Genomic DNA, 27,378 nt, shown 5'->3' with positions numbered 1-27,378 from the left:
CTTTCCAACAATTTTTCATTGCTGTTTACCTGAAAGGCTTGACCTTAACTCTCATGTGATTCCAGTGGAAAAAAAGGATACAAAAATATTCCCACCATGCAAAAGAAGAAAAAGAAATCATTAGTGATGGAAAATCATAGGCCCTTACCTCCCTTCTTATTATTTTTAATATACATTTTTTTTTTCATGAAATCCTTAGTCCTCACCCATGAAAGAGATGGAACAGAATTGATTGATGTTTATATAAATACCACTAAATTTGCCTAGTCCACTTGAACTTGTATGCTGATAATAACATAAAAAGTAAACCAAGACCAACTAATATGAGGCCATTAGCATTCCTTGAAACAGCTAATTTTCTTGAGCTTATCGTTTTCTATAGAAGTCATCCATCCTTTTTTTATTTTCCATCCAATCATGCTTTCGACAAATGAGAGGTTTATGATAGATAAGATTGAAAATTTTGCATCTAAACATACGTGTCACGATCGCTTTTCTGCTCCATTTGTGCTGAAAAAGATGATGCTTTTTTGGGGGCATTTGGTTATCTTAAACAGTTAAATTTCTTTTCTTTTTCTATCAGAATTTCGGTATGTGATATAAAAAATTAAGAATGTGATGCAAGAAATAAAGAAAGTGATGCAAACACAAGAATAATTCAAAGCACTAAGCTTAGAATTATAAGGTTACTTTTCCTTTTTGGAGAGGAGGTATTGAAGGATGCCTTTCCAGACTTGGGAGACAAGGCATGGCTGAGGTCTTTGTGGGGACTCTGAAAGTCACTCCTGTGGGGTTCACATTTACTTTCCTTACATTGGTGAAAAGAAAATCATCACACAGGTAAGGAATTGAGTGTGTTGGCCTAAGCAGTAAATATGGAGATGTCAAGGTATAGGCGTAAGAATCCGAATTTTTTAGATAGGAATCAGGGGTGTTCTGCCAAGGCATAAGTGTTATAATTTGAATTTCACTAATTATACAAGAAACAAGTATCCTTCTCTCTCTAGACGATAAAGAGAGAAATTTTCTCTCAAAACTACAAAGTTCTTCTTGAGGCTCGCCCTCTGTTTTCCGCTATTTGAGCGATTTCTCCTATGACAGGGGGCCTTGCTTCCCCCAGTCCTAAAAGTGAATCTTCCCTCCCAACCTACTGTGCTTAATAAAAAAGTGCTTTTGTTGCATATCAGACTTGATTGTTGGAGGGGCTTTCTTGATATGCTCATTTCAACTCCATCAGAGATAATTGAGAGTGGGTGTCAACTGCATGGGTCTCAAAGCTAGTGTTGCTTGGTGGACCATTTGCTTAGCCCTAAGGAGGAAGCAAGTGTCGCCATGAGGAAGAGTACCTCAAGGGTCCTTTTAGCCAACCGTTCTCTTTTGGTCCGTGGAACCTCTAAGGTCAAGAGTTGTTGTAGGTTTTTGAGTTCTTCTTGAGGTCCCTTGTTTTGTTTGGCAAATGAAGCTTCTGGTGATCCTTGGCCTCTGGTTTGCAAGCCAAAAGTGCTTCATCTTCCAAGCGGGATTGGTGACATGGGTGGCACTGTGCTTTCAGTTCTCTTCCTTTTATTAGCTAGGGTTAAGACTGTGGGCTTAGGCCCTTTTAGTTGTGGGCCTCTAGTTGTTTACCATTTTTTGTAATTCGAACTCTCTTTTTTTTTTTTTTTTTTTTTTAAGGTTTGTATCCTTATGGCCCTAGGTTGTATCTTTACCCACTTCATCGATGAAATTGTCATTTCCCGAAAAAAAAAAAAAAAAAGTGAGATAAAGCAAGAAGATATGCAGTTTGATAGGAATTAGGGCGGTCTTGCCTATGGCTTGTCTCAGCCCAAAACACACTTATTCATAAATGCATATTTTTAGAATCAGAATCCTGCTCTCTGCTTACATACAAAACCTATTGCTGTCCCAACCCACTCCATACAAAGATTTTTCCATTACTTTTACTAAGCCAAACTGTTCACTTCAGATGGTAAATTTTAGGGTAAAAAAAAAAAAATCTCAAAATATTTTAGTTGTAACTTCTATCTTAAATAGTACTTTAATTGTTTATTAAAATATCAATTACTTCAATCCCTAAATTGTAATAAAAGGATTAAAACTATTTCATTGAACTTTTGAAAAAGTAGGGATGCTAATGTGAATTTCACTAAATTGCTAGAGCTTTTATGGGAACACGATCTCTAAAGTATTTTTAGAGAGAATTTTCTTTCAAATTGCCTGAATGTTCACAAACTTCCGAACAAGCAAGCCAGCAAACAAACATGTTTGCAAACTACTACTTTTAACTGCATCTAAAAAAGTACTTTATTAAAAAGCTTTTTTTGAACCTCAATTTCCAAAAAGCTTTATAAAGAAATATAAGCATGCTAGGTTGGAGAAGAGTTTAGAGAATTTATATTGTGATACCGAGATTCCATGTTGAAGTTAGACTTGGAATAACAAGTCAATTAAACAATGACAAATCAGCATAAAAATACAATTACAATAATAATAATAATAATAATTGTTTAGTAGATAAAAATAAAACTTAATTTTGCAGGAACACTATTATCTATTTGTCTTTTTAATTGGTTTATCATTCCATATAAGCTATCTTACATGGAATCAAACCCCTGTGTTGACATTTGGCCTATATTAGCCACATCAACAAACTCATGACAAGACAATATGAAACTAGAAGCAGAAGATAATTCCAATTGGCTAAAATAGTATTAACATTCAATCTCCCTGCTAGAATCACCACCACCTCCGTAAACCAGAGATGAACCTGTTACTAGACCAAGGCTTACATTGGATGACAAAATTTGGCACAATATGGGAGACTGCCTAAAAGGCTCAATGTCTCCACATGCCTATTGATACCTCAGCAGAATCTGATTAATAATTGACCGTCGTAAATTCTTGTTATCCCAGTGATACAAACCATAGGGCATAAAATGTGGTGTATCGAGCTGAGAAATGAATACTGACCAATTGAAGGACACTCAGCTTTAGTTGTTAGCACCAGGATGGCAAAACTAGAAAGGAGACGTATTGCATGATACATAACCAATGCCATCAGGCATCAACTTCGTATTCGAGTTAGAAAATCTTCATCTAAGTCAGTAGCCGTTGCTTGGAACTATTAATCTATACGGAATGAGTCATTTGGCTGCCTGAATGTCACAATCATGATATGGGGAAAGATAACCATGCAAGCCATGAACAGTGTGAACTGCAGCAATGGAAAGAGGAATTAGGAAGTCTACACACGTAAATTAGTGTACAGACAGAAAGGAACAAAAACCAAATGGTCTAAGATGTACCAGAAGAGGAAGGGTCAAGAAACTCCATATCGGCCATAGAGCAAAGGCAAACCTACATGAAAAGAGGTTCAGACTTCAGAGGCAGGATTGGTCCAGAAATATAAGCCATACAAATAAAGTAACTGAAACAGAAACTGACATGAAAGTTAAGTCTTACAAGCAAAACGAGATGAGTCCCAATAGGGTAACAAATGGCAAAGCAGCTATACTTGACAGCTCCCATTTTTCATCAAATCTCCTGACACTCCACGCAAACATACTTGTATATACGAATATAACCACATTCAACCCAGCACCTACCATCCCAAGATATAAGGGTAATCTGCATGGAGAGTTTTGGAAGATTAGAAAACCAAAGAAATTCATAGTTCATACACTGTTGGAAGATAATTTACCTCATAACCATGTTTGCTTTACCACACATACAGATATAGGCCACCCATGATATGAAAGTCACATGTTAAAATTACACTCTAGACAACTAATTGATCATAAACTATCACATTTCAGAGATATTTCAGGAATTTGATCAAGCTGGGATCTTCCAATATACTGCAAATGAAGAATGTTTCCATTCGAAAAAGAGGGACAAATTAAGTTTGATGCTGAGCGATTGGATGTACTGAGAATATATAAAACTATGCTCTAAAGGATCAACATGAAGGTTGAGAGAGAGTACCACTCCCCAATTCATGATAAATAAATTCATTTTCAGAGGGACGTGGGATGCTACCATCAGCAAGAAAATTTTTCAATCAAACCATTTTTACGAGTTTAAAAAGATAAATAAACAAAGAACTAGCTGATTTATGGAGCTAATTATTTTGAGATGGTTCCAAAGATGCATCAATTTTTTGTTGACAATCTCAATATTATTGGAGGACATTCCATGGGTTGATCCAGAAATTCCATGCTATATTACTTGCATACCATGAAGTAGTTCTCAATAATATTATTTATTCAAAGCCAATTCAATTCTCTACAGCTGCATGCATAATTTTCAAGTTATCAAACTAGCTATGGGAACTTAACTTCAGCTTGAGTGACCACGACCCAAAAACCGGGAAGCACAGCCCAAATGTAGCTGAGATGTTGAACAGTACTCAAGCTGTAGCAAAGTTCAAAATAATTTACAATATGCTGCGTTACATTTGTAATTAGCTTTTCACATAGTAAACATTATCAAATCTCAGCGTTCAACATCTTTTGCCATTTTGTGGGTCAATAGATTCATAATTTTTTGCTACATAAAGCTAGCAAAGTAAATTTTCCACAACAGCCTTCATTCTCTTACTAATGAGAGAAACTGAAACTACTTGAAATGCAAAAGGTGGCCTAAGTTTAAGATAGTGAAGACAACCAGATGAATTCATTTCCCCTAGTTTGTCTCTATCCAAAGCTATCCTCTTACAGATCTTTAGGAGGGTGACCATTTCTTTCTCATCACGGTGTCAAAAAAGGTCTTCATTTTATCTAATAGGTTTTAAAGAAACATTTACCTTACAGCAGCTCTAAGGGCCATTACACTTTAAACTCCCTCCCCCTAAAATTTGCTTCACTCTTTTAGCCTTTTATTAGAATATTTTTTAAATGTTTTGTGGCTAAATATCTTGGTGTTTATTAATTTAATATGGGCTTTACTTGTAGGCTAGAAGAAAGAAAACACACACACACACACACACACACACACACACACACACACAATATTAGTTGAAAGCACTTCAAAATTAACATATCAAAGTAAGACCTTTGATTAAGATCACCATAATTCATCAGAAGTTTTAGTAGTGCAGCCCTTCAGTAAAATTCTTACAAATCTGTCTATTTGATGCAAGTATATAACATGGTGGCCATAAAAATAAAAAAACAAAAAAGAGGAAAAAAAAAAGCTCCATGATGGCCAAAATCAACACATAATGTTTGCGAGATTGACAGCTTGTTTCCATGAAAAAAAAAAAACATTGCAGCAGGTCAAAAACACGTTTCTCATTGATTTTACTACATTTTCCTCCTTTTTTTCGTCTTCTATTTACCATCTTTCTTGTCTCATCCTTTTACAATTTTGTCAATGTGAATAAACAGCTTCTCTACATGGGTGAATTTAAAGGTCATCTTTGTAAGCAACTTATCCATATCAAATTCATGTTCCACTTAAATTCACCTAGGAATAGCAAGCATGTACAACTTGGTTTCAGAAAGTATAAGATGGATCTGATACACAGAAATGCACCTGCACCTAACACAAATACATGATCTAGCATTCAATTTTCATATACACATCTCTCAATTTGGTAAGCAAATAAACCTCAGAACAACCTCCAACAGTGCTTCACAGGGCTAGTTTTTGGAGATAAAAAAAAAGCTCCTTGGTCATATTTGAATTGTTTCAATGCAAATTTATAATTACGGCATTTCAAATTATATTTTCAATTTTTCTTGGCACAGTTTCAACTACAATTTGACTGAGACAGCACAGCAATACAGAATGTTAAAACATTTCATTGTCAACAGAGAAACATAAAGAAATAAATCTGATAATCTTTTTGCATCATCAAAATGAGATAAGTCTACAAGCAGTTCCACAAATATTCGAATATTAAAGAGATTCGGTATCTATAGCATGAAATATCAGTATATCACAAGATGCAGCCGTTAAGAAAATAAAAAAATCCAATCCAAAAAGTGAATGATAGCTAATGAATTGTTTACCTTCTTATTCGTCCATCATGCCACAAGAGATAAATTAAATTCGAGTGTCTATCACCAAAGTAAACGATGAAGATTGCGGAGGCAATCCAAAGCACATTCTCCACAATCTCAGCCCATGACCGAACTCGGGGGCTAGGTGGAGAAAACGGCTGTGGCCTAGAGCATGCATCATCCTCAAGATCATCACCGCCAGAAGCATAGCCTTGGCTATGTCTCTGCCTCATATATCCACCGCCAACAGGCGAACCACTAGACATGCTCACACACAGAAGAACAGCTACCGAATGACACTCGCAATTCGAAATGAAAAATCTATGAAGGAAGAAATCAATCAATAAAAACTTCTCCCCTCCACCAAGGCAGTCTAAATTCAAAACCCACAAATGAAATTCAACTATCTAAAGAATCTAAGCAAAGAATTTCAGCTCTTAGCTACTCCTAAACCCTCGTATCAATGACCAAAAAAAATGAAACAAAATACATGAGGGATTATATATTTACCAAAAACACTAAAAAAATGATATAATGAATGAATTTTACTGAAAAAAAAAATCCTAGAAGAGAAATTGAATTCCTCATAGACCTCACAAAAAGGAGGGAGAATCAAAGAAGCGCCTTAAAAGGGAAAAGAAGTGGGAAAAAAACTCAAACCGAACTGGTAATCGATACCCCACAACACAAGCTCTTGCTCATCAAATGCCCCAAATTTCAGATTCTAATTCCTTTTAATACTCAAAATTCTTATGGGTTTCACCGATTCCAGCCACCAATGCAAGGAACACAACAATTCTGATGGCTAAAAGAATGTAATAAAAGGTAGACAGAAAGGGCAGTTGGGTCATTTGAAGCTGGGCAACAGAGAGCGACAGGAGTGTACAGTGAGGCCCTCATGGGCGTCAAAGAGGGGCTGTTCATTTATAACGAAATGCTTTAAAGGAATTTGAAAAGAGCGGATTAGTTTCGTGTTCTTTTTGAAGAATGTACAGATTGGAGCTTGGAATCTTAATTTCCATTTTTATAATTTTTTTCTTTAATTTAATTTTTACGAGTTTTTAACAATTCATTAATTAATTATTTAATTAGTTTTAACCAGCGAAGCATGTGTAAACCGTTGACACATGGTGGAAGCTGATTGGTCCAAGTATAGTCTTTTCTTAGATTTTTATTGCAAAATTTGTGTGTTTTTGCGTAGGTAAGTACAAGGGCAGCAAAGAATTGGGTGGAATTTTGAGGTTTGCTTCGCAAGACACTAAAAGATTCTGTTGTTTATCAATCCAGCTCAAGCTTGCTCATAAAATTTGAAAGTGGGTCTGTTCTGTTGCTTTCTTGTTTTTGAGTTGGAATTGGTTGATTTTAGGGTTTGGATAAGATCAATATCATATAATCATATAACATCTGAAATCTGCGATGATGGGCTGGTGCCTCTAGGAAACGTATTTCAGGGGAAAAAAGAGGGTAACAAAAAGATATGCTTCAATGGCATGTAACTAAATTAACAAAATTCAATTTTTATCCATCCGTAATAGAGAACAGAAAAACAAAGGTTGATTCAATCAATAAGACTTAATTAGTGCTCTTTTAAGTTATGAGGTCAAGTCCTACAAACCATTCTTCTTAATGGATAATCAGTAAACTCACTATAATCTTGTTAGTGCTACTATGCCAAATCTAAACTGAGCCAGCTTTCAGCTATGACAATTCCAGCAATGAACGTGAATATAACTCCCAGGCATTTAGGGAAAAATTAAAATTTTACAATTTGATTAGTTATATCCTTGAGAATTCTGATTGTATTTATCATTATCATCGCCAACAGCAATGAAAATGACAACAAAAAGGCACCATTTGCTAATCTATGCGACTGCAATCTGTACTACACTAACAAAACAATCACATTTCACAAAAAAAAAAAAAAAAAAGGAAAATATTACATGTAGGGTGGTCCCTGGATCATCTCCAATCAAACTAGTGCAAGAAATAATGTTGTCAATGGCTCCCACCACTGCACAAACAAACTAGATTCACAAGAGTTGAGTACATGACATCAAGAGGTAAATACCCCAAGAACTTCCTATATTCAGATGCTCCATCTGTAATGTTCATATGAAGTTTCTTCTCCTCTCGCAAAACCATCTTCCGTTGCTAACCACCACGGCACGCACCCTTCAGCATCTTCGGGGACCACACGTGCCACCAGGCTCAGTACTTCACCCTGCCCTAACTCAAATGACAAGCATAGAAAGTCACAGCTTGCTTTTATTTGCACCTTAAGAGCTTCCTCATGAAGCCAGTGAATAAACTGGCTGGCAACCTATAACCAATGTCCAGGACAAGATATTAAAACATGAGGATTTACACATGGATAAGTAAATGATTATTACACTATCACTCCTAAACCTCAAAAAGTAACTATCAACAGGAGGAGCAGCTTCCTCAGAAGACTGGGTAGCAACAGGAGGAAGATTTATGGAGGCAAATAGAGTTGCTTAGCTTGAAAGTTAAAATTTAAAATGGATTTTATCTCTTTTAAAAAAAAAAAAATTGAAAGATGAGTGTAACCGCCTAGGAACTGGAGGAGGCAGAATTTGAGATAACCAATTATATCCGCCCCCAGAATCTTTCAGTTTGCTGCAATCTATCAGCTTGTCAGTAAAAGACGAAATGACAAGATTGTTGAAGACAGCAGTATTCTCAGTTATAAAAATGAGTAATTAAAAAGATGATATACAGTGTCCTAATACTGTCAAAATGAGCAAATGGAGATTATGAGATGGTCTACTAAAGACCCATATACTGAATTCAATACTAAAGTAAACAGGGCAGACATACCTGATTAAAGCACCATAAAATCTTGCTTCCCTTGCAACTTGCTGTTCCAAGGCTTTGGCAGACTGCTTAAAATATATACCAAGATACTGTAAGAAATAAGAGTAATAAATAATAAGACGCTTGACAGAAAGAATATGTAAGAATATCAGAACAAAAGAGCCCTGAAAAAAAAAAATGCTTTACAATAACAAGTTCTATTTAGCAATCCCATAGATGTATTGGCCCAATTTACATTACATAGAATGAATTATAATGACAATGAATGCACCAAAGCACCTGCACACCTCCGTCCCCAACCAGAAAAGGAAAAGAGCAAGAGACAGAGTAATGTACCCAATAGCATTGTAGCTTTGTTGCTGTAGACACAGCAAGGTCAGCTAGATGCTCACTGAGCAAGCTTTGGCCCGGTCATGACTGTTAGAGCATCATTAGCTTCCACCTACACATAATAAATCCAAAACAAAATCACATGGAACCAATTCAAATTCATCAGAAAGGAATCATCATAATCATTTCTTTAGCAAAAAAGCTCATGAATACAAAATGTCTGAATAAAACAAAAGCGGATCACTAAATTTGAAAGAAAAGAATAAAACATGTATTTGGATATTTCCCTTCAACCCCAAAAATTTGTGTTTTTTGGGACCCAAAAGAAACTTGGACATTTATTAGGTGGTCCATATTCACAATTTATTTTCATAACAAATATAAAATTGGAGGGTTTAAATTCTACAATTTTCACTTCAATCAGTTTTCTTATAATTTGGATATACTATTTTGGAGTTAATTTATTAGGAATAGGACAAAACAAACTAATCCTTAGACCTAGCCCTTCAAAAGTTAGAATTATTTGGAGGAATGGATGGGGCTCTAATGGAGGCAAAATTTTCTTAAAACTACTTCGATTCAGTTCTGGTTGGAAAGAATGCAACATATTTTCAAGACCTTCAAAAGATTTCCATACACCCAAACCCCACATTGTGTATCAATTTAGCTATAAAGTATATTTATGATTTCTCAGGTTATAAGTCCTAAGAATGTACATAACTATATTTTGCATTCAAAGTTTCAATTTCTATCCATCCTCCACATCTTCCCTACGAACAAACAAATACCAAATTCTACTCTTATTGCAAAACCTCTTGTTTACTTTAGAAAAGAAATATGTTCATAATGCAAGAAGTTCCAGCTTCACATAAAAAACTATACTACTCTCCATTCATGTTACACACCCTTGTAGCTCATAATTTCAGCTAAATGAATCTTCCTCCAAATTGAACTTCTACAAAAATTAATAACGCAGAATACAGAAAAGTGGGAAAAAGAGGAGAGCAATACATGTGAAGTGAGTAACTCTCACAGTATTGATGAGATCTATAATGACAGAGAGCTCCTGATGAGCTAACTGAAAGTTCTCCACCATGCTCTGCCATGGCCATGATGTAGAGGAGCTCTCCTTTCAGCTCTTCTTCTGCTTCTTCTTTTCCTCGTCTTCTTTCTCAACTGCCCACGCAAAAGCATTCAGCGAATCACTGATACTTTCTTCTCATCATATCCAATATCACTGTAGCCCAAAACAACGAATAAACACTAGTTTGAATCTACTTCTCCATAAAGTAATATATGAATAGAGAGTTCCGTTTAGCAAGCTGTAATAAATGGGGAAATATGTATATTTATCTCCATTTAAACTATGTTCATTAGGGCTTAAATTCTGACCCAACTTTGCTTTTATTTACACATAATCACAACGGATTTAAGCAGGAAAACGAAATTGCCCTCAATTATCCATTTGGAAACTGAGAAAGGAGTGGAAAAAAAGAAAGGAAAATGATATTTGCAAATGTTAATAGCTTAAAATCTGTATAATGTATTTATGAGAAGCCAAAGGAGTGAGAATAAAGGGAAGAAAGAAGCGTATGTAGGGAAGCGTTCGTAGCCGTTTTCTTCTATGGCTTGCATACACTTGATGGGGAGCTTGTCAGGGAGATTTCTACCTTGCCATCCATTATCTCTGGAGATTTTCCGCGAAAATTAAAAATTTTCGAAGCAAAAGAGACCAAGGCGCTAGTGCCGACTGCCGAGCGAGTATTCCGTTAAATTTCAGAATACCTATTTTGTCCCTAAACATTAAAAAACAGTTTCGACTAGGGACGGCAAAAGTTATGAACCCAATCCCACACCACCCAATGCAACTGTCATCAAGCTCCATCAACTTTCTTTAATTTTATCTTGATTTTGATTTATGTAAGGCGAAAATGAAAAGATTTTTTTTCTGCTTCAGATTTTCATAATTTTATATATTTATATATTTAAATATAATAATTTTAATAAAAAAAATATATATATTATTAAAATAATATTTGAAATTTATATTTTTAATTATATTTTATTTTTTATTGCTCTGAAAATACTAAAAAAAAGAAAGAGCCAAAAATAGAAAATTAAAAACAGCTCCACCACCTCTTCGGTGTTATCCATTGTAGCTTTATGTATGATGTTCTTAGAATAATCACATGAAGAAAACTTTCCTCCTTTACTGCCCTCATCTCCTAACTAAATCACAAATCATTCACCTTATTTTCACCATCAACTCTTTTCCATTAATCTATATGGGAAGCTCTTTCAAGTTGTCTAATCCCCTACTTGATTCCTCTACTTAATAATTTTTCTCCTGATTATAATCAATCTGTGACCCTGATCTATTAATAAATTAAAATAAAAAATAAAAAGAAAACTTTCTGCGGAAAGCCTATTCCATCCCGACTATAAATTCTTGTAAAGTGGAGACGGAAGGAGTGATTTCCGCCTCGATCCACCTGTTGCCATTTCCAGTCTCAACTCGAGGGTTGAAGAAGGCACAGCACAGGCACTCCCCTTTTAGTGTTATGGACTTTGTTTGGGCTAGCTGATGACTTGTCAATTAATAAAAAAAATTAAAATTTATTTATAATATAATCTACCATCTATATATATATATATATAAAAACAAGTCAACTAAGTGGAAAAAAAAAAAAAAATCGTTCATTGTTATGATATTCATATTGTGATCAAAAGTATTTCATAAACGAGAGTAAAAAATTAGATAATGAGTTAAACCTACCGACAACTTTTAGCTCACTAATCATACTTGACATTTGACTCAAGCGCCGGTGCATTTAAGTGATTAAGGCATCTCTCAAATGTGGCGAGAGACCTAAGTTTAGTAATTGATATGCTCTCGAATTTGTACTTCATAATGGATTACAAGCCCTTAACAATATGGTATTTTCAGATCTTGCACATGATGTAGTCCTCAATACTGTTTAGCAAGCCTCACAGTCACTCCTATGCTGGACTACATCGCCACTTTCATGCATTTCCAAGAAAAGTTCAAGTCCCTAGAGCTTGTTGTCCCCTAAGTACATATTGAATTTTCTTACGCTACCGGCGTTTAGCTTTTTCACGTTAATTAAGCTTGATCATAATATTTTTAGCAGCACGTGCTATTTGAACACTAAATTATGGCATGGAGACATTTTATACATATTAATTGATGCCTAATAAGCATATATACATTATCTTAACACTAATTAATTATACTAATAATAAATTTTACATTAAATTTAAAGTCTAAAATTCACTACGTTTCGATTATCTTTTATGGTCCTAATTAGTAATTTGTAATAAATATTACCATAATTAAATATGTAAGGTTTAAATTCTTAAATTATATAAATTTAAGAAATTAATAAATTTATTCTATCCTAAATTTATCACATTAATGTTTTCTACATTTTACTTTTTACAAAATGAAAATAGTGGGAATTAACAACATTGGAATATAGCCATATATATAAACAACTAAATGTGCATTGAAAGCAAAATATCAACATCCACAAAATATATATGTTTAACATAAACAAAATATTTTAATATTAACATAAATAAATCTTCCTTAAAAAAAACTCTAATCAATCTCTATTTAGATAGATTAAATTCTCGAAATGGTATAAGTCTCAAATGAAGTTAGTTGGAAGCTCTTAATCTTCCTTAGACAATAATGACTTGGCTAGAATTTTCTATTTTCTATCATTGATAGTCGACACATTGAGAAAGAAATGTGCACTCTTTCATGCAACTCAATTTGCACTCCTTTAAAAATTCTCTCATTGGAGTCAATAACACCCATAAGTATTATTATTTTCCTTTTTCCTAATATATATATATATATATATATAATAATTTAAAAGCACAAATAAATACATATAAATCAATTGCAATGTTGCTATTGCTTCAAATATAAATTTAAGAAAGAGAGAACACACTTAACTGTGAAATAGCACTTTGATAATATCCAAGCCGCCTCCTTAATTTCCCCCAGTTCAATACTATTTCTTAATTGAGGTTATATATATGCTTTACCTCCTCGCTTGTGGTGGCCTAGTTTTGTCCTCCACCAGGACCACGTCACTATCAATAACGACGTACACAACTGAACTGACTGACTTCTAAATGTCGCACCAACTAGTCCACCAAGAACGCCGGTGATTTTTTATGTCACCTTGAAAATTTACGCTTCCATGTTACCATATGTTTTTTATAAGTTATTAATTGTACATAGTTCCATTCGGATCTGGAATCTCTGATTTTAGCTGTTAATAGTTGGGGTAGGGATAATAAATGTTTCGTCTTTAAAACTACGAGGTTATAAGAAAAATCTTTAAAATTTTGCAAATTCGCGTGTATATATATATATATATATATATATATATATATATATATATATATATATATATATATATATATATATGTATGTGTGTGTGTGTGATTCTGAACCCGACAAAACTAGTAGCAAGTTGCGGGTGGCAGAGGCTTCACATTCGCGTACCGACAAGGGACGGGCATGCGCGGAATCGATATAAGGGAATTTCAAGTTCAGATTTGTGAAGTTTTTTAATGCACCCATCAGTTGAATTCATGAATGACAGAGATGCATATATGCATGATTTTTTCACGCTTCAAATTTTTGTTTGTCATGTTCTGCATGTTCTTGAGAAGTCCTTATCATTTAGAAGCACAGTAAGGTTTTGATTGCACTTTGTAGCTTCAAGTGCAGAAGCTGCAATAAAATGCTCAATGATATTAAATTCTTGAATTTTTTTTTTCTTTGGGATTAATAAATATTCTCCATTTCCCAATAGGCGTCACAGTTAGAGTGTACTTGTAACACTCTCACTGTAGTAATTTCATACTTTCTACTGTTCCAGTGAGACCAGTGTTGGTCCGGACAGCTAGAACATCTGAAAAAATATTAGCCTAGAGTGAGGAGTCATAAATAAATCAAATAATGATAAGAAAAATTAAAGAAAATTTTTAGAAATGAAATGCACTAAGGTTAAATGAGCCGTAGCCCCAGTGATGTGTCACGACCCAACCTATGGGCCGGACCGGCACTAGGACTTGGGCCAGCCTAAAGCCCCCGAGGCTCGTAGTAAGCCTTAACTATTCATTTACCCAACTCTAAGGCCCATTTGGGCTCAATATCAAGAAAACAAACGGACAGAGTCCGGCCATAAAATGGACTTTCCAACGGAGAGTTTTCGACTCACCCGACCTGTAAACATGACAAATACTCAATTGGGGAGCTCAGCTCACCCTCCACATACTCATATCCTCATAAAAATAAATGGGAGCTCAGCTCCCTTATCCAATCCATCAAACATGCATATCATTATACGTTTACAGGTCCAACATGATAATAATATTACAGACCATAATCAAATAAATACTTCTAACACATGCGGAAATTCTGGGAGTAAATAAAATTACACAAATATTGATAAACAACCTGCGAAGGAGAAAAACAGGTTAACCAAAATAAAATCCTCCTGTAGCCTGAAAAAAATATTGAACAGGAGTGAGCGTTCGACTCAGAGAGTAAAATATCAATTTTAACCATAATCTCTATAACTATCTAAAACTAATGCACCCTGTAGAGTGAAATGCAACATCCACATCATTTTCACATCATGACATCAAAAAGGTAATTTGGAGCACTCACGCACCCTGTAGCATCAATCATAACATATGGGAGCTGATCCCCTATACAGCTCTCTTAAATCCAACCTGGTGCCAGCGAAGAACTCAAGCCGGACTTTCGCTTAATAAGCCAAATCGAGGGTCCCAGCGAAGAACTCAAGCCGTGACTACCCCTCGAAGGATCGGGTCCCAGCGAAGAACTCAAGCCGTGACTACCCGTCCTATCCATAGTCCACACCACATCACACGCACGCCAACGCACGCACACTGCTCCAAATTACCACAACAACATCATGGCACTTTAACATTTATCAATGCATCATAAATCGTGCCTAGAGTTTAACTACATAAATATATACATATAAGTGATGCATGGGCATGCTTGAACATATAATAATAGTGAAATTACAATTAAAATTAATATTTTACTCACAGACTTGACGATGGTCACTGAGGCGGCTGGGGGGAGGAAGAAGGCTGTCCCGACTCACCTGACAATTTTATTACAATCATTTAATAAATTTGACTCAATACAAACAAAGAAAAAGACCAATACGTCCTAAGTCGTGCCGAAAATCCGGCAGAGTCTCCCCTATACCTAGGACCTACCCAACCTGCAAAATGGCTCAAAACACACTTCTGTATTCACAATCCATATATCCACAGTTCAATCATATCACACAGCCCCTCCTGGGCCCATCAAATCAGTCATCCATCACAATACGCAAAATTTCAATTTAGTCCTTATTATTGATCATTTTGCAAAAACTGCCCAAACAAGCTCTAAAAATTATAAAACTTTGCCCCGCGGTCCTTAGCAATATTACTAAGCTATTGCAAAAAGAATCGTAATTTTCTAAGCTACCACGAATATTTTACGGATTTTTAATCATATTTAAGCACTAGAAAATTACGTAAAAACAAGGTTCGGGTTTACCTTTGCCGATTCCGACTTCGGGGACGCACTCGGACGCGTCGACAATGGGGTAGCCAAAACCTCGGTCTAATTCGAGACTTTTCCAGAACGGATCCGTTCGCCCGAAATTTGCGCATCTTGGCCAATCGAATTTCCGCGAATCGAGGATACCTACACGAAGCCCATAACACGGGGGTTAGTACATAAATTTTTCAGAATTTTCTAAGCTCATTAAATGCTCGGAAAAATACTGCGAAGTTCCGTGGGACCCACCGAAAAACGGTGTCGGAAAAATTCGAAATTTATGTCGTTGCGAAGCTCTCGACGAGTGGAGCGTGCTGGTAGCCTCGGTTTTCTCGTGGGATTCACGGTTTTCGAGAAATCTAGCCCAAAAGTCGAAATGGGCTAAAATCTTCCCGAGCAAAAATCGGACAAACCGCTCGATGGATTTCGGCGTTCTTGGTGTCTATGGAAAGCTCTCGCCGAGTAGATGATTTTGGACACAAGACTCGATCCAATTGGTGGCCGGATCGGCCGGATTTGGCCGGGGAAGCTGGCCGGATTGTGGACACAAGACTCGCAGGGGGGCGTTTCGCGCGCGTTTTTCCGGCCGTTTGGGCGGCGGCCGGCTGGCTGGGAGGGCTGGGCAGGTGGCTGGCCGGCGGCTGGGGGTGGGGAGGAGAGAGAAAACGCGAGGAAGAGAGAAGGAGGAAGGAACGCGCGCGAGAGGAAGAAAAAGAGAAGAGGACCGGTCCGATTCGACCGGTCCGATCCGGTCGGGTTCGATTCCGCCGATTCGATTCGAAATACAAAATTTTTTTGAATTTTTACTCTGCCTCGGGACCGAAAACGAGGTCCAAAAATTCCGAAAAAATTTCAGAAAACTCAGAAAAATACGTAGACTCCAAATATATTTTTAGTTTTGACACGTGGTCTTTAAATTAATTTTTAAAAATCATCAAAGTTTATATTTTCGAAAAATCGAACCCGATTTTTAAAATCCGAAAAATCTCAAAAAAATTTCTAAAATTTAAATAAAATTAAAATACCAAAAATGCTCATAAATTTAATATTTTTAGGGTGTTACATGATGAGTGACCCTAACGAGAAATGACGGCGAAGGCCGTTAGTAACCCTAGACCCAGGGAAAACTCCATGAAATAATTTTTGGGATTTCAGGGAAGGATTATTGGGGTCTCAATGATAATAAATTGCTAAGGAAAATTTAATCAATCGGTACACACAATTTTAGCTCATTAAACCAAACGGAGGACATTTTGGTCATTTCGTCTTTAGAGATGATTTTTGACCAACTTATCCAATTAAGTAAATAAATTATATGAAATAAAATATAAATAAACATTGCTAAAAATGAAATTAAAAATAAGTAGTAAAGAAAAGAAAGAAAAATAAACTAAATGGAAATTAAAATCAAATAATGACATCAAGTGATGCAATTAAAATTGTTCCAACCAATCACAATTAGATAAGCTAACTTAAAAAGAGTAAAATGGGCTGAAATTAAAAAAGAAAAATTTTGTCATCCCTTACCTCTCAACCCAGCCGAAACCCATCTCTCACCCATTCCTCTATTAAAGCTTTATCAAGCTTTATACCCCACTTCATCTCACCTTAAAATCCCTCCCTATCTTCACTAAAATTTTTCCTCACACCTTAAACAACTTCTAGGTAGCAAAAGAAGAAGGAATTAAGAGGTTAGGGCAGCTTGGACTCTCCTAAGCAAGGTTAGTGCTCATCCCTCCTTTCCTTTCTTCCTTATTCTTACAATTAAGGGTGATTAAGTATAAATTTCATGAGAAAAATTGAAACTTATACATGAATGATGAGACCCAAATTTCGGCCAGCAAAGGAAGTTGATAATCTTGATGTTTTCTTTTGATTAAATTTTGTCTATTAGCATCAATTACAATTTTTACTTAAGCCATAATTGAAGATTGCATGAGTAATGTGAGATGTGAAGTATGGAGTTAGGGTTTGGGGCACAAAATTTGGATTTTTCTCATGTGTTGTGAATGAAAGTTCTAATGGTCAATTAGTGACTATTTGGCTGAGTATAATGAGGAATTGAAGTGAATTGTAGCTTTGGATTTGAGGTTGGGTGAGTGTCCTGCAGGTCTGGATGTAAGTCCAGCATGTTTGGGTAGCTACAACTTGGGTTGTGTAGGTTCAATTGGTGCAAGGCTAATTGGACATAAAATTAGACACATAATGGCACAACTTTGGTGAAGGAAACCTATCCAGAAAACAAACTTAAGATGCCCTAAAAATTGACCAAATCCGGGTAGCACCAATTCTATCTGTGCAAAATGATCAAATGAACAGTGTTCATTCATTTGGTCATAAATCAGTGTAAAAAGGTTCAATTGACTTGAAATTTATATCAATGGAAATCTTAGGCAAACTAGAACAATTTTCATGTAGAATACAAACTCAAATTCTAGATTTAACTAAATGAAATTGCTAGCCAAATTTGAACTATTAAATCTGACAGAACCAAAATTGCTCAGAAATTCTGGGTAAAGGCAATCCGACCAGTTATGGTGAAATAGCCATAACTTGAGCTATAAAACTCCAAATGGGGTGATTCAAAAAGTGAAATGTAATTAGATATAATAAGAAACAACTTTGATTAAGAATATTTGATCAAATTTTCACTGTAAAATGGCTTAATAGAACAGTGAACTATAGCACCTAAAACTAAAATTTTTGATTTATTTTCCATTGGTTAGAAGTATTGATTGACAACTAATGCCAATACTTTTGGGAACCAAAATATGGTAAATTTATGTGATTAGGACTCATGTAACTATTATGCATTGAAAAGTCAATAATTTGACATAAATAGTAAAATGAACAGTAACCTTACATGTAAAACATGAAAATTCAATCAATAACTTTGTAATGTGCCATAGTACACCTAGTAAGATTGGTTTGGATAGGTTGGCATGCCAATAGGGTTCAGTTAGCAGTACTGCATATGGCATTATGCCATTCTGCGATTTTATGGCTTTTAGCCATTCTGATATCAGTGTGATGATACTTGGTCATGTGCCCAATATTGATTACAGTTTATTAGTTATTCTTTTGCACACCGGGAGACACATTGTGACCGATGGTGTGACGGCCCGAGGTACTTGATACCCAGTGTCAGTTTAATCATTTATCCAGTCTAGTCATCCAGTATAGGTTACTTGGACAACCAAAAATGGAAGTTGATAAATTTAATGAAATAATTGATATAACAAGTGCCAAATAAATAGACTACAAATAATTACAAAAAATTTATCAGCATGAGACATCAATATATACACTGCATATTTATTTTCTTTTAGTTTTTTTTTATTTTATTATTGGCACCACTAAGTATTATTGCTTAGCGTGTTACTTTTTGCCACGCGTAGGTTCTGGAGAGACTAAAAGAGAGCTCAGCAGATCACAGACTGGGTGAGGCCTGTTCACATATCTACATAGTATCCATGTCACCTTACAGACTTCAGCGCATTCGTAGGACACTAGGTCCCATTTTGGTATTTTGTGCTGTTTGCATTTTGTAATTAAACTTTTATTTTATCATTTATAGTTGAAACTCATGTAATATATTTTAGTATTAATGCAAATATTTGTAATTTATGTTTATAAATGAAAATTTAGTATTTATTTATAATTTGTACATGATTATCATGTGAAATAAATGAACGATAAATAGAAGAATTTTTTAGTAATGGTTGAGAAATATTGAGATTATGTTGATATAATGAAGTTTGGGAATGATTGAAAATGTACTGGAAGTGTTTTTGACAAGTTCCGAAGAACTGTTTTATCCATTTTTAGCCGGTACTCTGTCGGATTTTCTATAAAATTTTTGAAACCTCAAATGAATTTATAATTTTAATAAATGACTTAAATGAGTCAAATTTCATAACTTACACTTCATAACCATAAAGAAATAAATTAAGGAAGATAAAAATAATTAAGATAAAATATGATGTTCCGGTAGGCATATCTTGCTCGGCTATACTTTGGACGGGTAAGGGGTGTCGCAGTACTCATCTCTTGCTCTTACCAAACTCTTTCTATTTCGTGCTGTACATAGGTGCCCACTGACATCTTTGTGGCTCTGGTCTACTCTCTCTCTCTCTCTCTCTCATATCCGTTTCTTTTGTTTCTTCTTCTCTCGTTCTTCCTTTGATCTTTGCACATAAAGATGAAAGAAAGCATGAGCAATCCTCTGCGTATCAAGTCATTGAATCACATCTCATTTGTGTGTAGATCGCTTCAGAAATCTCTTGATTTCTACCAGAACGTTCTTGGATTCTTTCCTATCAGGAGGCCTCACTCATTTGATTTTGATGGTTCATGGTAAAAACATCAAGAAGTGGCTAATAACAAGCGGAAAAAAAGAGAGAAGATACCCATTTGTTGTTTTTTAATAAAGTGTGCATTAAGCCCTTTTTTAATTAAGTTCACATTGGTTAATCCTTGCCTAATTATCTCCTGGTTTTTAATGCAAATTAAATAGGCTGTTCAATTATGGCGTTGGCATACATCTCCTGCAATCTGATGACCCTGAAGATATGCCCAAGATTGGTCAAATTAATCCCAAGGACAACCACATTTCTTTCCAGGTCAATATATATATATATATATATATATATATATATATATATATATATATATATATATACCATCCAAGTGTTTTTTTTTTTTTTTTTTTCTCTGATATGTGCTGAAGTGGTAGAGTCTTTTTTGGTTGGCACTTGGCATGCAGTGTGAGATTATGGCAGCAGTGGAGAAAAAGTTGACAGAGATGAAAATAGAGTACGTGAAAAGCAGAGTAGAGGAAGATGGAATCTATGTTGATCAATTGTTCTTCCACGACCCGGATGGCTTGATGATTGAAATTTGTAACTGCGATAATCTCCCAGTGATTCCGGCAGCCAGAGAAGAAGCCACTTCGTCATGGTCATCTTAATGAATTGCAGTGACCAACAGAAGCCCCATATTCAATAAGCTGAGGAAATAGAACAGACTGTAGCTTCCTTTTCAAGTATTCAATTGCCATAGCATTTGATATGTGACCAAAGGCAATTTCCCTTGTCCTTGCGTCTACTAAAGTTTTTTCAATGTACTTTTCTAGCCAAATTAAGTTAAGTGCATATTTTCCTAGATTGTACTTTGATTACAAAGGGAAGAAAGCAAAAAAATATATCCTATATTAAACATTTCTATAGTAACTGGCAAAGGTGTTGTTAACGTTGCTAATGTTGCTTGTCAACTAAACTATTAACGAGATTTTTTTTTTTCTATACCTGATCTACCTTGGATTTAAAACTTGCATTTATAACTGATATCTCTACTCACCTGAGATATATAAATTATCTACTAGAAATTCAAAGTGACCGATTAAAGATATAGATATTCGTATATTTACATTTTAAATTTTACATTAAGTCTATGCAAGAATTTCCCAATGTAACATTGCCTAATCATTTAGCACTTCTGTAGGAGCCTGGACAGGAGGGAGAAGCGGCGTGTGACAATTTGAGCTAAGAAATCATATTCTATTTCTAGTCCACGCGATTAATCTAAGATTATGACAGATATACGCGACTTGAATTCGCATCCTTTAATAGTATTCTTGAGTCACTTAAGACTGAATCAACATGTTGTATTTAGGCTATTGTAACTCATTGCAGGATTATGATGGAGCAGCGCACGCACAAAGAACCCGTGAACCTCGGTCGACTCTGTATTGAAATGAAAAGTGGTAAATTTGTGGGGATAATCGGTAAGCAAACAAGAAAGAGGGAGACAGTCAGAGAGATAGAGATGAGAGAAACCTCCTCGAAGAACAGAGTTTTGAATAGTCCAGGGAGAAGTCCCATAAGCAAAACAACCTATTTGTCAAGTAATATAATTACAGGAGGTGACAGCCTTTGTCGAAGCCACACAAACGTGGAATCTACGTGTAATAGGACATCACTATCCCAAACCTTACGTTAATTACCTAAAAAATAATTAAATATACATGCAGAAATAGAACCCCATGTCCTAACATCACCATTTTTTCTATATATAGGAGCGAAGAGCCGTGAAAATCTCTTCAGCATCTCCTCTCTTCTGGTCTCTGTTTTATGTTTTTCTTCTCCGACGTCCATTTTTTTTGTCTTTAACTGTATACACACTCGTTTTTTGATTTGCACATAGAAAATGAAGGAAAACTTGATGAATAACCCTCTGCATCTCAAGTCTTTGAATCACATCTCCATTGTTTGTAGATCACTGGAGAAATCTCTCGATTTCTACCAAAAAGTTCTTGGGTTCTTTCCTATCAGGAGGCCTGGCTCCTTTGACTTTGATGGTGCCTGGTATGTATGTGTAAAATTCAAGATTTGTTTTTCTTGGAAGCATGACCTTTTTAATTTTGTTCTATATATTTGGTTAATTTCCTTTTTTTTTTCTTTCTGCTCGGCAGGTTGTTCAGCTATGGCATTGGCATACACCTACTGCAATCTGAAGATCCTGAGAACATGCCCAAGATTAGCCAAATCAATCCCAAGGACAACCACATCTCTTTCCAAGTATATATCTTTAACTTCTCTCTGTTTCTCCAGAAACTATAACAAATTTTCATTATTTTAGAAATTTTGTTTTTTTCAATTCAAGTTTTACAAAACCAAATTTGTATGTACGCAGTGTGAGAACGTGGCAACAGTGGAGAAAAAATTGAAGGATATGAAGATAGAGTACGTGAAGAGAAGGGTAGAAGAGGGTGTAATCTATGTTGATCAGATATTTTTCCATGACCCAGATGGCTTCATGATCGAAATATGCAACTGTGATGTTCTTCCTGTCATTCCACTAGCTGGAGAGGCAATTCTATCATGCTCACTCTTGAACTGCAATGTCCAACAGGAGCAGAAAAAGCAGATTCAAAAGGCTGTGCCGATGAACCCTTCTCCGCCTAATATTCACATGCAGGAAGATTATCTTCCTTGTGCCTGATATCTCTATACAATTGCATAGTGAATGTCGTGGTCCAGCTCCGCCCCAGTTATTAGGCAGTAGTCTCCCTATATATATGGACTTGGACCATATATGATGATGAAGATAATTAGTAAGTGCTTAATTAATAAGTGCTTAATTAGTAAGTGCTTAATTTGTTAAGATAAATTGCAGATGTTGATTTGGCCAAGTTGATCAAGGGCAATTCTTTATTTACTTATATATACTATTGTCTTTAGTGGGTGAAAGTTTTGTTGCAATTAGTAGTATTATTTGTATCTGTCCACTATGAGCTATATATAAATATAGCTATGTTTTTTTTTTTTTTTATTTTTCTTGAACTGATATATATATATATATATATATATATATATATATATATATATATATATATATATATATATATATATATATATATAGTTATTAATTATTATCAATATTGGATTCCCAATAGAAGAGACAATTTCCCTCTAAAAGTCCCAGTTAGCTTTTCTCAATATGGTTCATTTGGTAGCCTGCATAGGCAGAATCTGTAAGCAACCACTTGCATTGATTGAGTCCAAGTCATTGACTCTTCCATGGAATAGCAATCTTTTTTCTTATATATCCAAAACTTTAAGGAATGGTACATAGCAATTAAGTTTTAATTTTAAATTAGTCGAAGTGAATTATATAAATTATTTTTCGTTGTTTAACTTGTTTGAAATAAATTTTATAGTAATATTTAAAAAATATAAAATTTTTAATATTATCTCTCCATATTGTTTTAAGTTTTCTTTTTTTACCCATTTCACTGATAATTTATTACACTTTCATATTGAGTATTCAATATTTTATGTTAAATATGGTTAAAGCACCTTAATTTATTTTAATTATTTTCGATTTTATCTATTATAATAATATTATATATTCATCTTAATATCTATATTTTTATCCTGCGCTCTTGTGAGTACTTTGTACTTAAATGTACAATTGCCTCATGAAATTTTTTTAAAATTTACCCATTTTTATGAGCTAAATATGAAAAAAAAAATTTTGAGACTTGAACATAATCTCTCTTGGTATGAAAATCTCAGTCTCATCTAATTTTATCACTAAACCAAAGCATGATTGGTGAAGAAATGAATTATTTTAGGAAATAAATTCATGGCTTTAAATAGTATGAGATGAGTGCTAAACCATTAAATTATTATTGCAATGGCGAGAAGTTAGATTACACCATCAAAATATCAATAAAGTGCACAAACAAAAAATGAATTTGGATTTGAAAAGGGAAGCCTGAAATAAGGACCACATGCTGAGAAGTCCACAAGGTTGGGTTGGCTATAGTGAGAAATTGTGACTAGCTTACTTCACACCAACAACCACAAATGCACGCACCTATCTTTTCAATTCGTCTGGTAATATCAGAAAATGACAGTGTATGTGTGCTGTGTGGAGAATCAAAATCGCACATCCAACTAGTCAAAATGCAACCTTCTCGATCAAACGGTTGATTTTCGAGATCTCACATCAATTATAAATAGATATATGTACAGGCTTATAAAGATTTAAGTCCACGAGGTTGGGTTGGCTATAGTGAGAAATTGTGACTAGCTTACTTCACACCAACAACCACATATGCACGCACCTATCTTTTCAATTTGTCTGGTAATATCAGAAAATGACAGTTTATGTGTGCTGTGTGGAGAATCAAAATCGCACATCCAACTAGTCAAAATGCAACCTTCTCAATCAAACGGTTGATCTTCTAGATCTCACATCGATTATAAATAAATAAATGTACAAGCTTATAAAGATTTAAGTCCACAAGGTTGGTTTGGCTATAGTGAGAAATTGTGACTAGCTTACTTCACACCAACAATGTAACACCCCTAATTTTTAAATTTATTATTTTGTGGGTAAATATTAATATTTTATTTTATTTAAATTTTAGAAAATTATTTGAAATTTTTCGGATTTTAGAAATCGGGTTCGATTTTCCGAAATTATAAAACTTTGATGATTTTTTAAAAATTAATTTAAAGACCACGTGGCAAAATTAAAAATATATTTGGACTCTACGAATTTTTTTGAGTTTTCTAGAATTTTTTCGAAATTTTTGGGCCTCATTTTCGGCCCTAAGGCAGAGTAAAAATTTAAAATTTTATATTTTGAATCGAACTGGCCGAATCAAACCAGACCGGATTGGACCGTCGAATTGGATCGGCCTTTTCTTTTTCTTCTTCTTTCTCCCTCGCGCGCGCCCGACGTCCCTCCTTCCCCTCCCGTTTTCTCTCTCTTCTCACCTCCCCTTGTCGGCCAGTCACCACCCCAGCCTCCCCACCTCGCCGGCGCTCCACCCCAACCCTTCCCCACTGCCGGCCAGCGCTCCAGGTGGCCGGAAATGATGCGCGAAATCCTCCCCTGTGCATGCACGTCGTTTCGACTTCCCGGCCAAAATCTGGCCTATCCGGCCTCCAATCCAACCGGGTCTTGTGTCAAACTTCATCTACACCTCGAGAGCTTTCCATAGACACCAAGAACATCAAATCTATAGAGCGGTTTGCCATTTTTTTTTTGTTCGGGAAGTTTTAGCCCATTTTGACTTTTGGGCTAGATTTCTCACAAACCATGAACCCCATGAGAAAACCGAGAGTACTAGAGCGCTCCACTCGTCGAGAACTTCGCGGAAATATAAATTTCAAAATTTTTCTACACCGTTTTTTGGTAGGTCTCACGAAACTTTATAGTGTTTTTCTAAGCACTAAATGAGTTTAGAAAATTTCGTAAAATTTATGTATTAACCCCCGTGTTGTGGCTTCGTGTAGGTACCTTCAATTCCCAAAAATTCAACAGTTGTCCGGGTCTGTAAATTTCGGGCTAGACAGACAGGCTACCAAAAAAGTCTCGGAATTGGGTCGAGATTTTGGCTGCCCCACCATTGTCAGACATCCCGAGTGTGTTCCAGAGGTCGGAATCGATATAGGTAAACCCGAACCTTACTTTTTATTAATTGTCTAGTGCTTGAATTGGATTAGAAATCCATAAAATATTCATGGTAGCTCAGAAAATTATGATTCCTTTTGCATTAGCTTAGTAATATTGCTAAGGATCGCGGGGCAAAGTTTTAGAATTTTTAGAGCTCATTTGGATAGTTTTTGCAAAAGGGTCAATTATAAGGACTAAACTATAATTTTACATATTGTGATTGATGACTGTTTGGATGGGCCCAGGAGGGGCTGTATGATGTGATTGAGTTGTGATGTATAGTTTGTGGATATAGAAGTGCGTTTTATGCCATTTTGTAGGTTGGCAAGGTCCTAGGTATAAGGGAGACTCTGTCAGATTTTCGACACTACTTAGGACATCTTTGGTCTTTTCTAAGTTTGTATTGAGTAAAATATATTAAATAATTATAATAAAATTATCAGGTGAGCTGGGACAGCCTTCCTCCTCCGCTCAGTCGCCACAGTGGCTTCGGTTGAGTCTGTGAGTAAAATATTAATTTTTATTATAATTTTAATATTGTTTTATGTTTAGACATGCTCATGCATCACTTATATGTATATATCTATATAGTTAAACATTAGGCACGTTTTATATTACATTCTTAATTGATGAATTGCCATGGATGTTATTTGTGGTAATTTAGAGCAGTATGCATGCGTTGGCGTGCGTGTGATATGGTACTGGATATGGACAAGACGAGTAGACACGGCTTGAGATCTTCGCTGGGACCTGGTCGTTCGGGCTAAACACTGCTTGAGATCTTCGCTGAGACCCCGTATTTGGTTTATTAAGCGAAAGTCTGGCTTGAGATCTTCGCTGGCAGAGGTTGGATTAAGAGGGCTGTATAGGGGATCAGCTCCCATTTATGTATTGTTTAACATTATCAGGTGTGTGCGTGCTCCAAATTGCCTTTTTTGATGTGATTTGTATCAAAATTATGACGATGTTTCATTTCACTTCACAGGGTGTATTAGCTTAAGATAGCTATAGAGATTATGGTTAGAATTGATATTTTACTCTCTAAGTCAAACGCTCACTCCTTTTCACCTTATTTTTCCAGGATACAGGAGATTTCTTATTGAGTTCTAACCTGCCTCTCTCCCTCACAGGTCGTCTATTAATGTTTGTAATGTTTGTATAATTCTGTTAACTTCTAGCATTCCGCATGTGTTAGAAATATTTATTTGATTGGGTCTGTAATATAATTATCATGTTGGACCTGTAAACTTATTAATTGCATGTATGGTTGGATTGGATAAGGGAGCCGAGCTCTCCTTTATTTTCATGACATTGATTATGTGGAGGGTGAGCTGAGCTCCCCAGATGATTGTATATTGTGTTTACGGGTCGGGCGAATCAAAAACTCCCCATTAAACGGTCCATTTTATAGCAGGATTCTGTCCGGTTGAATTCTTGAAATTGGGCCCAAATGGGCCTTAGAGTTGGGTTGAGGAATAGTTAGGCTTACTACAGGCCTCGGGAGCTTTAGGCGGGCCTAGGTCCTAGTGCCAATCTGGCTCATAGGTTGGATCATAACAAATGTGGTATCAGAGCTTAGGCTTCAGATTCATAGGAAAAAAT

General features: G+C 35.4%; 4 protein-coding genes across 7 annotated transcripts; 2 read left to right on the top strand and 2 right to left on the bottom strand.

The window, feature by feature from the left end:
* Positions 1 to 2,668: 2,668 nt before the first annotated feature.
* Positions 2,669 to 6,987, bottom strand: LOC110655670 (uncharacterized). Its single transcript, XM_021812099.2, has 4 exons — positions 6,015 to 6,987; positions 3,463 to 3,627; positions 3,306 to 3,357; positions 2,669 to 3,214 (listed from the first exon to the last, which is right to left on the bottom strand). Exons 1-4 carry the CDS (start codon positions 6,269 to 6,271, stop codon positions 3,125 to 3,127), a joined length of 564 nt encoding a protein of 187 aa, XP_021667791.1. The 5' UTR covers positions 6,272 to 6,987; the 3' UTR covers positions 2,669 to 3,124.
* Positions 6,988 to 7,746: 759 nt separating this feature from the next.
* On the bottom strand, positions 7,747 to 11,008 carry LOC110655614 (mediator of RNA polymerase II transcription subunit 17-like). 4 transcript variants are annotated; one of them, XR_009145753.1, is made up of 4 exons: positions 10,182 to 11,008; positions 9,120 to 9,282; positions 8,844 to 8,929; positions 7,747 to 8,325 (listed from the first exon to the last, which is right to left on the bottom strand). XR_009145753.1 is itself a non-coding variant. In XM_058140214.1 (4 exons), the coding sequence occupies exons 2-4, from the start codon at positions 9,184 to 9,186 to the stop codon at positions 8,092 to 8,094; spliced, it is 363 nt and encodes a 120-aa protein (XP_057996197.1). In that variant the 5' UTR covers positions 9,187 to 9,282; positions 10,182 to 10,993; the 3' UTR covers positions 7,747 to 8,091. The 4 variants fall into 4 exon arrangements, 2 of the variants coding, with proteins under 2 accessions (XP_057996197.1, XP_057996198.1); XR_009145752.1 differs by having other exon boundaries at positions 9,177 to 9,282; XM_058140214.1 differs by having other exon boundaries at positions 8,844 to 8,905; positions 10,182 to 10,993.
* An 8,944-nt stretch (positions 11,009 to 19,952) lies between these two features.
* Positions 19,953 to 21,021, top strand: LOC110671724 (glyoxylase I 4-like). Its single transcript, XM_058139933.1, has 3 exons — positions 19,953 to 20,160; positions 20,321 to 20,426; positions 20,570 to 21,021. Exons 1-3 carry the CDS (start codon positions 20,006 to 20,008, stop codon positions 20,771 to 20,773), a joined length of 465 nt encoding a protein of 154 aa, XP_057995916.1. The 5' UTR covers positions 19,953 to 20,005; the 3' UTR covers positions 20,774 to 21,021.
* An 851-nt stretch (positions 21,022 to 21,872) lies between these two features.
* On the top strand, positions 21,873 to 23,130 carry LOC110671726 (glyoxylase I 4-like). Its single transcript, XM_021834279.2, has 3 exons — positions 21,873 to 22,169; positions 22,277 to 22,382; positions 22,498 to 23,130. The coding sequence occupies exons 1-3, from the start codon at positions 22,012 to 22,014 to the stop codon at positions 22,804 to 22,806; spliced, it is 573 nt and encodes a 190-aa protein (XP_021689971.1). The 5' UTR covers positions 21,873 to 22,011; the 3' UTR covers positions 22,807 to 23,130.
* Positions 23,131 to 27,378: the final 4,248 nt, after the last annotated feature.

The sequence above is a fragment of the Hevea brasiliensis genome, chromosome 17, assembly GCF_030052815.1.
Source record: "Hevea brasiliensis isolate MT/VB/25A 57/8 chromosome 17, ASM3005281v1, whole genome shotgun sequence".
NCBI lineage: Eukaryota > Viridiplantae > Streptophyta > Magnoliopsida > Malpighiales > Euphorbiaceae > Hevea > Hevea brasiliensis.
This window is presented reverse-complemented; position numbering and strand designations above follow the sequence as displayed.

Excerpts from the sequence above, each read along its gene's own strand:
- LOC110655670 (XM_021812099.2), bottom strand. The coding sequence starts at position 6,271 with ATGTCTAGTGGTTCGCCTGTTGGCGGTGGATATATGAGGCAGAGACAT. Across the intron at positions 3,358-3,462 it reads GGACTCATCTCGTTTTGCTT|GTTTGCCTTTGCTCTATGGC; the intron begins GTAAGACTTAAC and ends CTTTTCATGTAG. Across the intron at positions 3,215-3,305 it reads TCTTGACCCTTCCTCTTCTG|TTCACACTGTTCATGGCTTG; the intron begins GTACATCTTAGA and ends CCATTGCTGCAG.
- LOC110655614 (XM_058140214.1), bottom strand. The coding sequence starts at position 9,186 with ATGCTATTGGGTACATTACTCTGTCTCTTGCTCTTTTCCTTTTCTGGT. Across the intron at positions 8,906-9,119 it reads TTGGGGACGGAGGTGTGCAG|TCTGCCAAAGCCTTGGAACA; the intron begins GTGCTTTGGTGC and ends TATTTTAAGCAG. Across the intron at positions 8,326-8,843 it reads TTTTATGGTGCTTTAATCAG|GTTGCCAGCCAGTTTATTCA; the intron begins GTATGTCTGCCC and ends CATTGGTTATAG.
- LOC110671724 (XM_058139933.1), top strand. The coding sequence starts at position 20,006 with ATGAAAGAAAGCATGAGCAATCCTCTGCGTATCAAGTCATTGAATCAC. Across the intron at positions 20,161-20,320 it reads TTTGATTTTGATGGTTCATG|GCTGTTCAATTATGGCGTTG; the intron begins GTAAAAACATCA and ends CAAATTAAATAG. Across the intron at positions 20,427-20,569 it reads ACAACCACATTTCTTTCCAG|TGTGAGATTATGGCAGCAGT; the intron begins GTCAATATATAT and ends CTTGGCATGCAG.
- LOC110671726 (XM_021834279.2), top strand. The coding sequence starts at position 22,012 with ATGAAGGAAAACTTGATGAATAACCCTCTGCATCTCAAGTCTTTGAAT. Across the intron at positions 22,170-22,276 it reads TTTGACTTTGATGGTGCCTG|GTTGTTCAGCTATGGCATTG; the intron begins GTATGTATGTGT and ends TCTGCTCGGCAG. Across the intron at positions 22,383-22,497 it reads ACAACCACATCTCTTTCCAA|TGTGAGAACGTGGCAACAGT; the intron begins GTATATATCTTT and ends GTATGTACGCAG.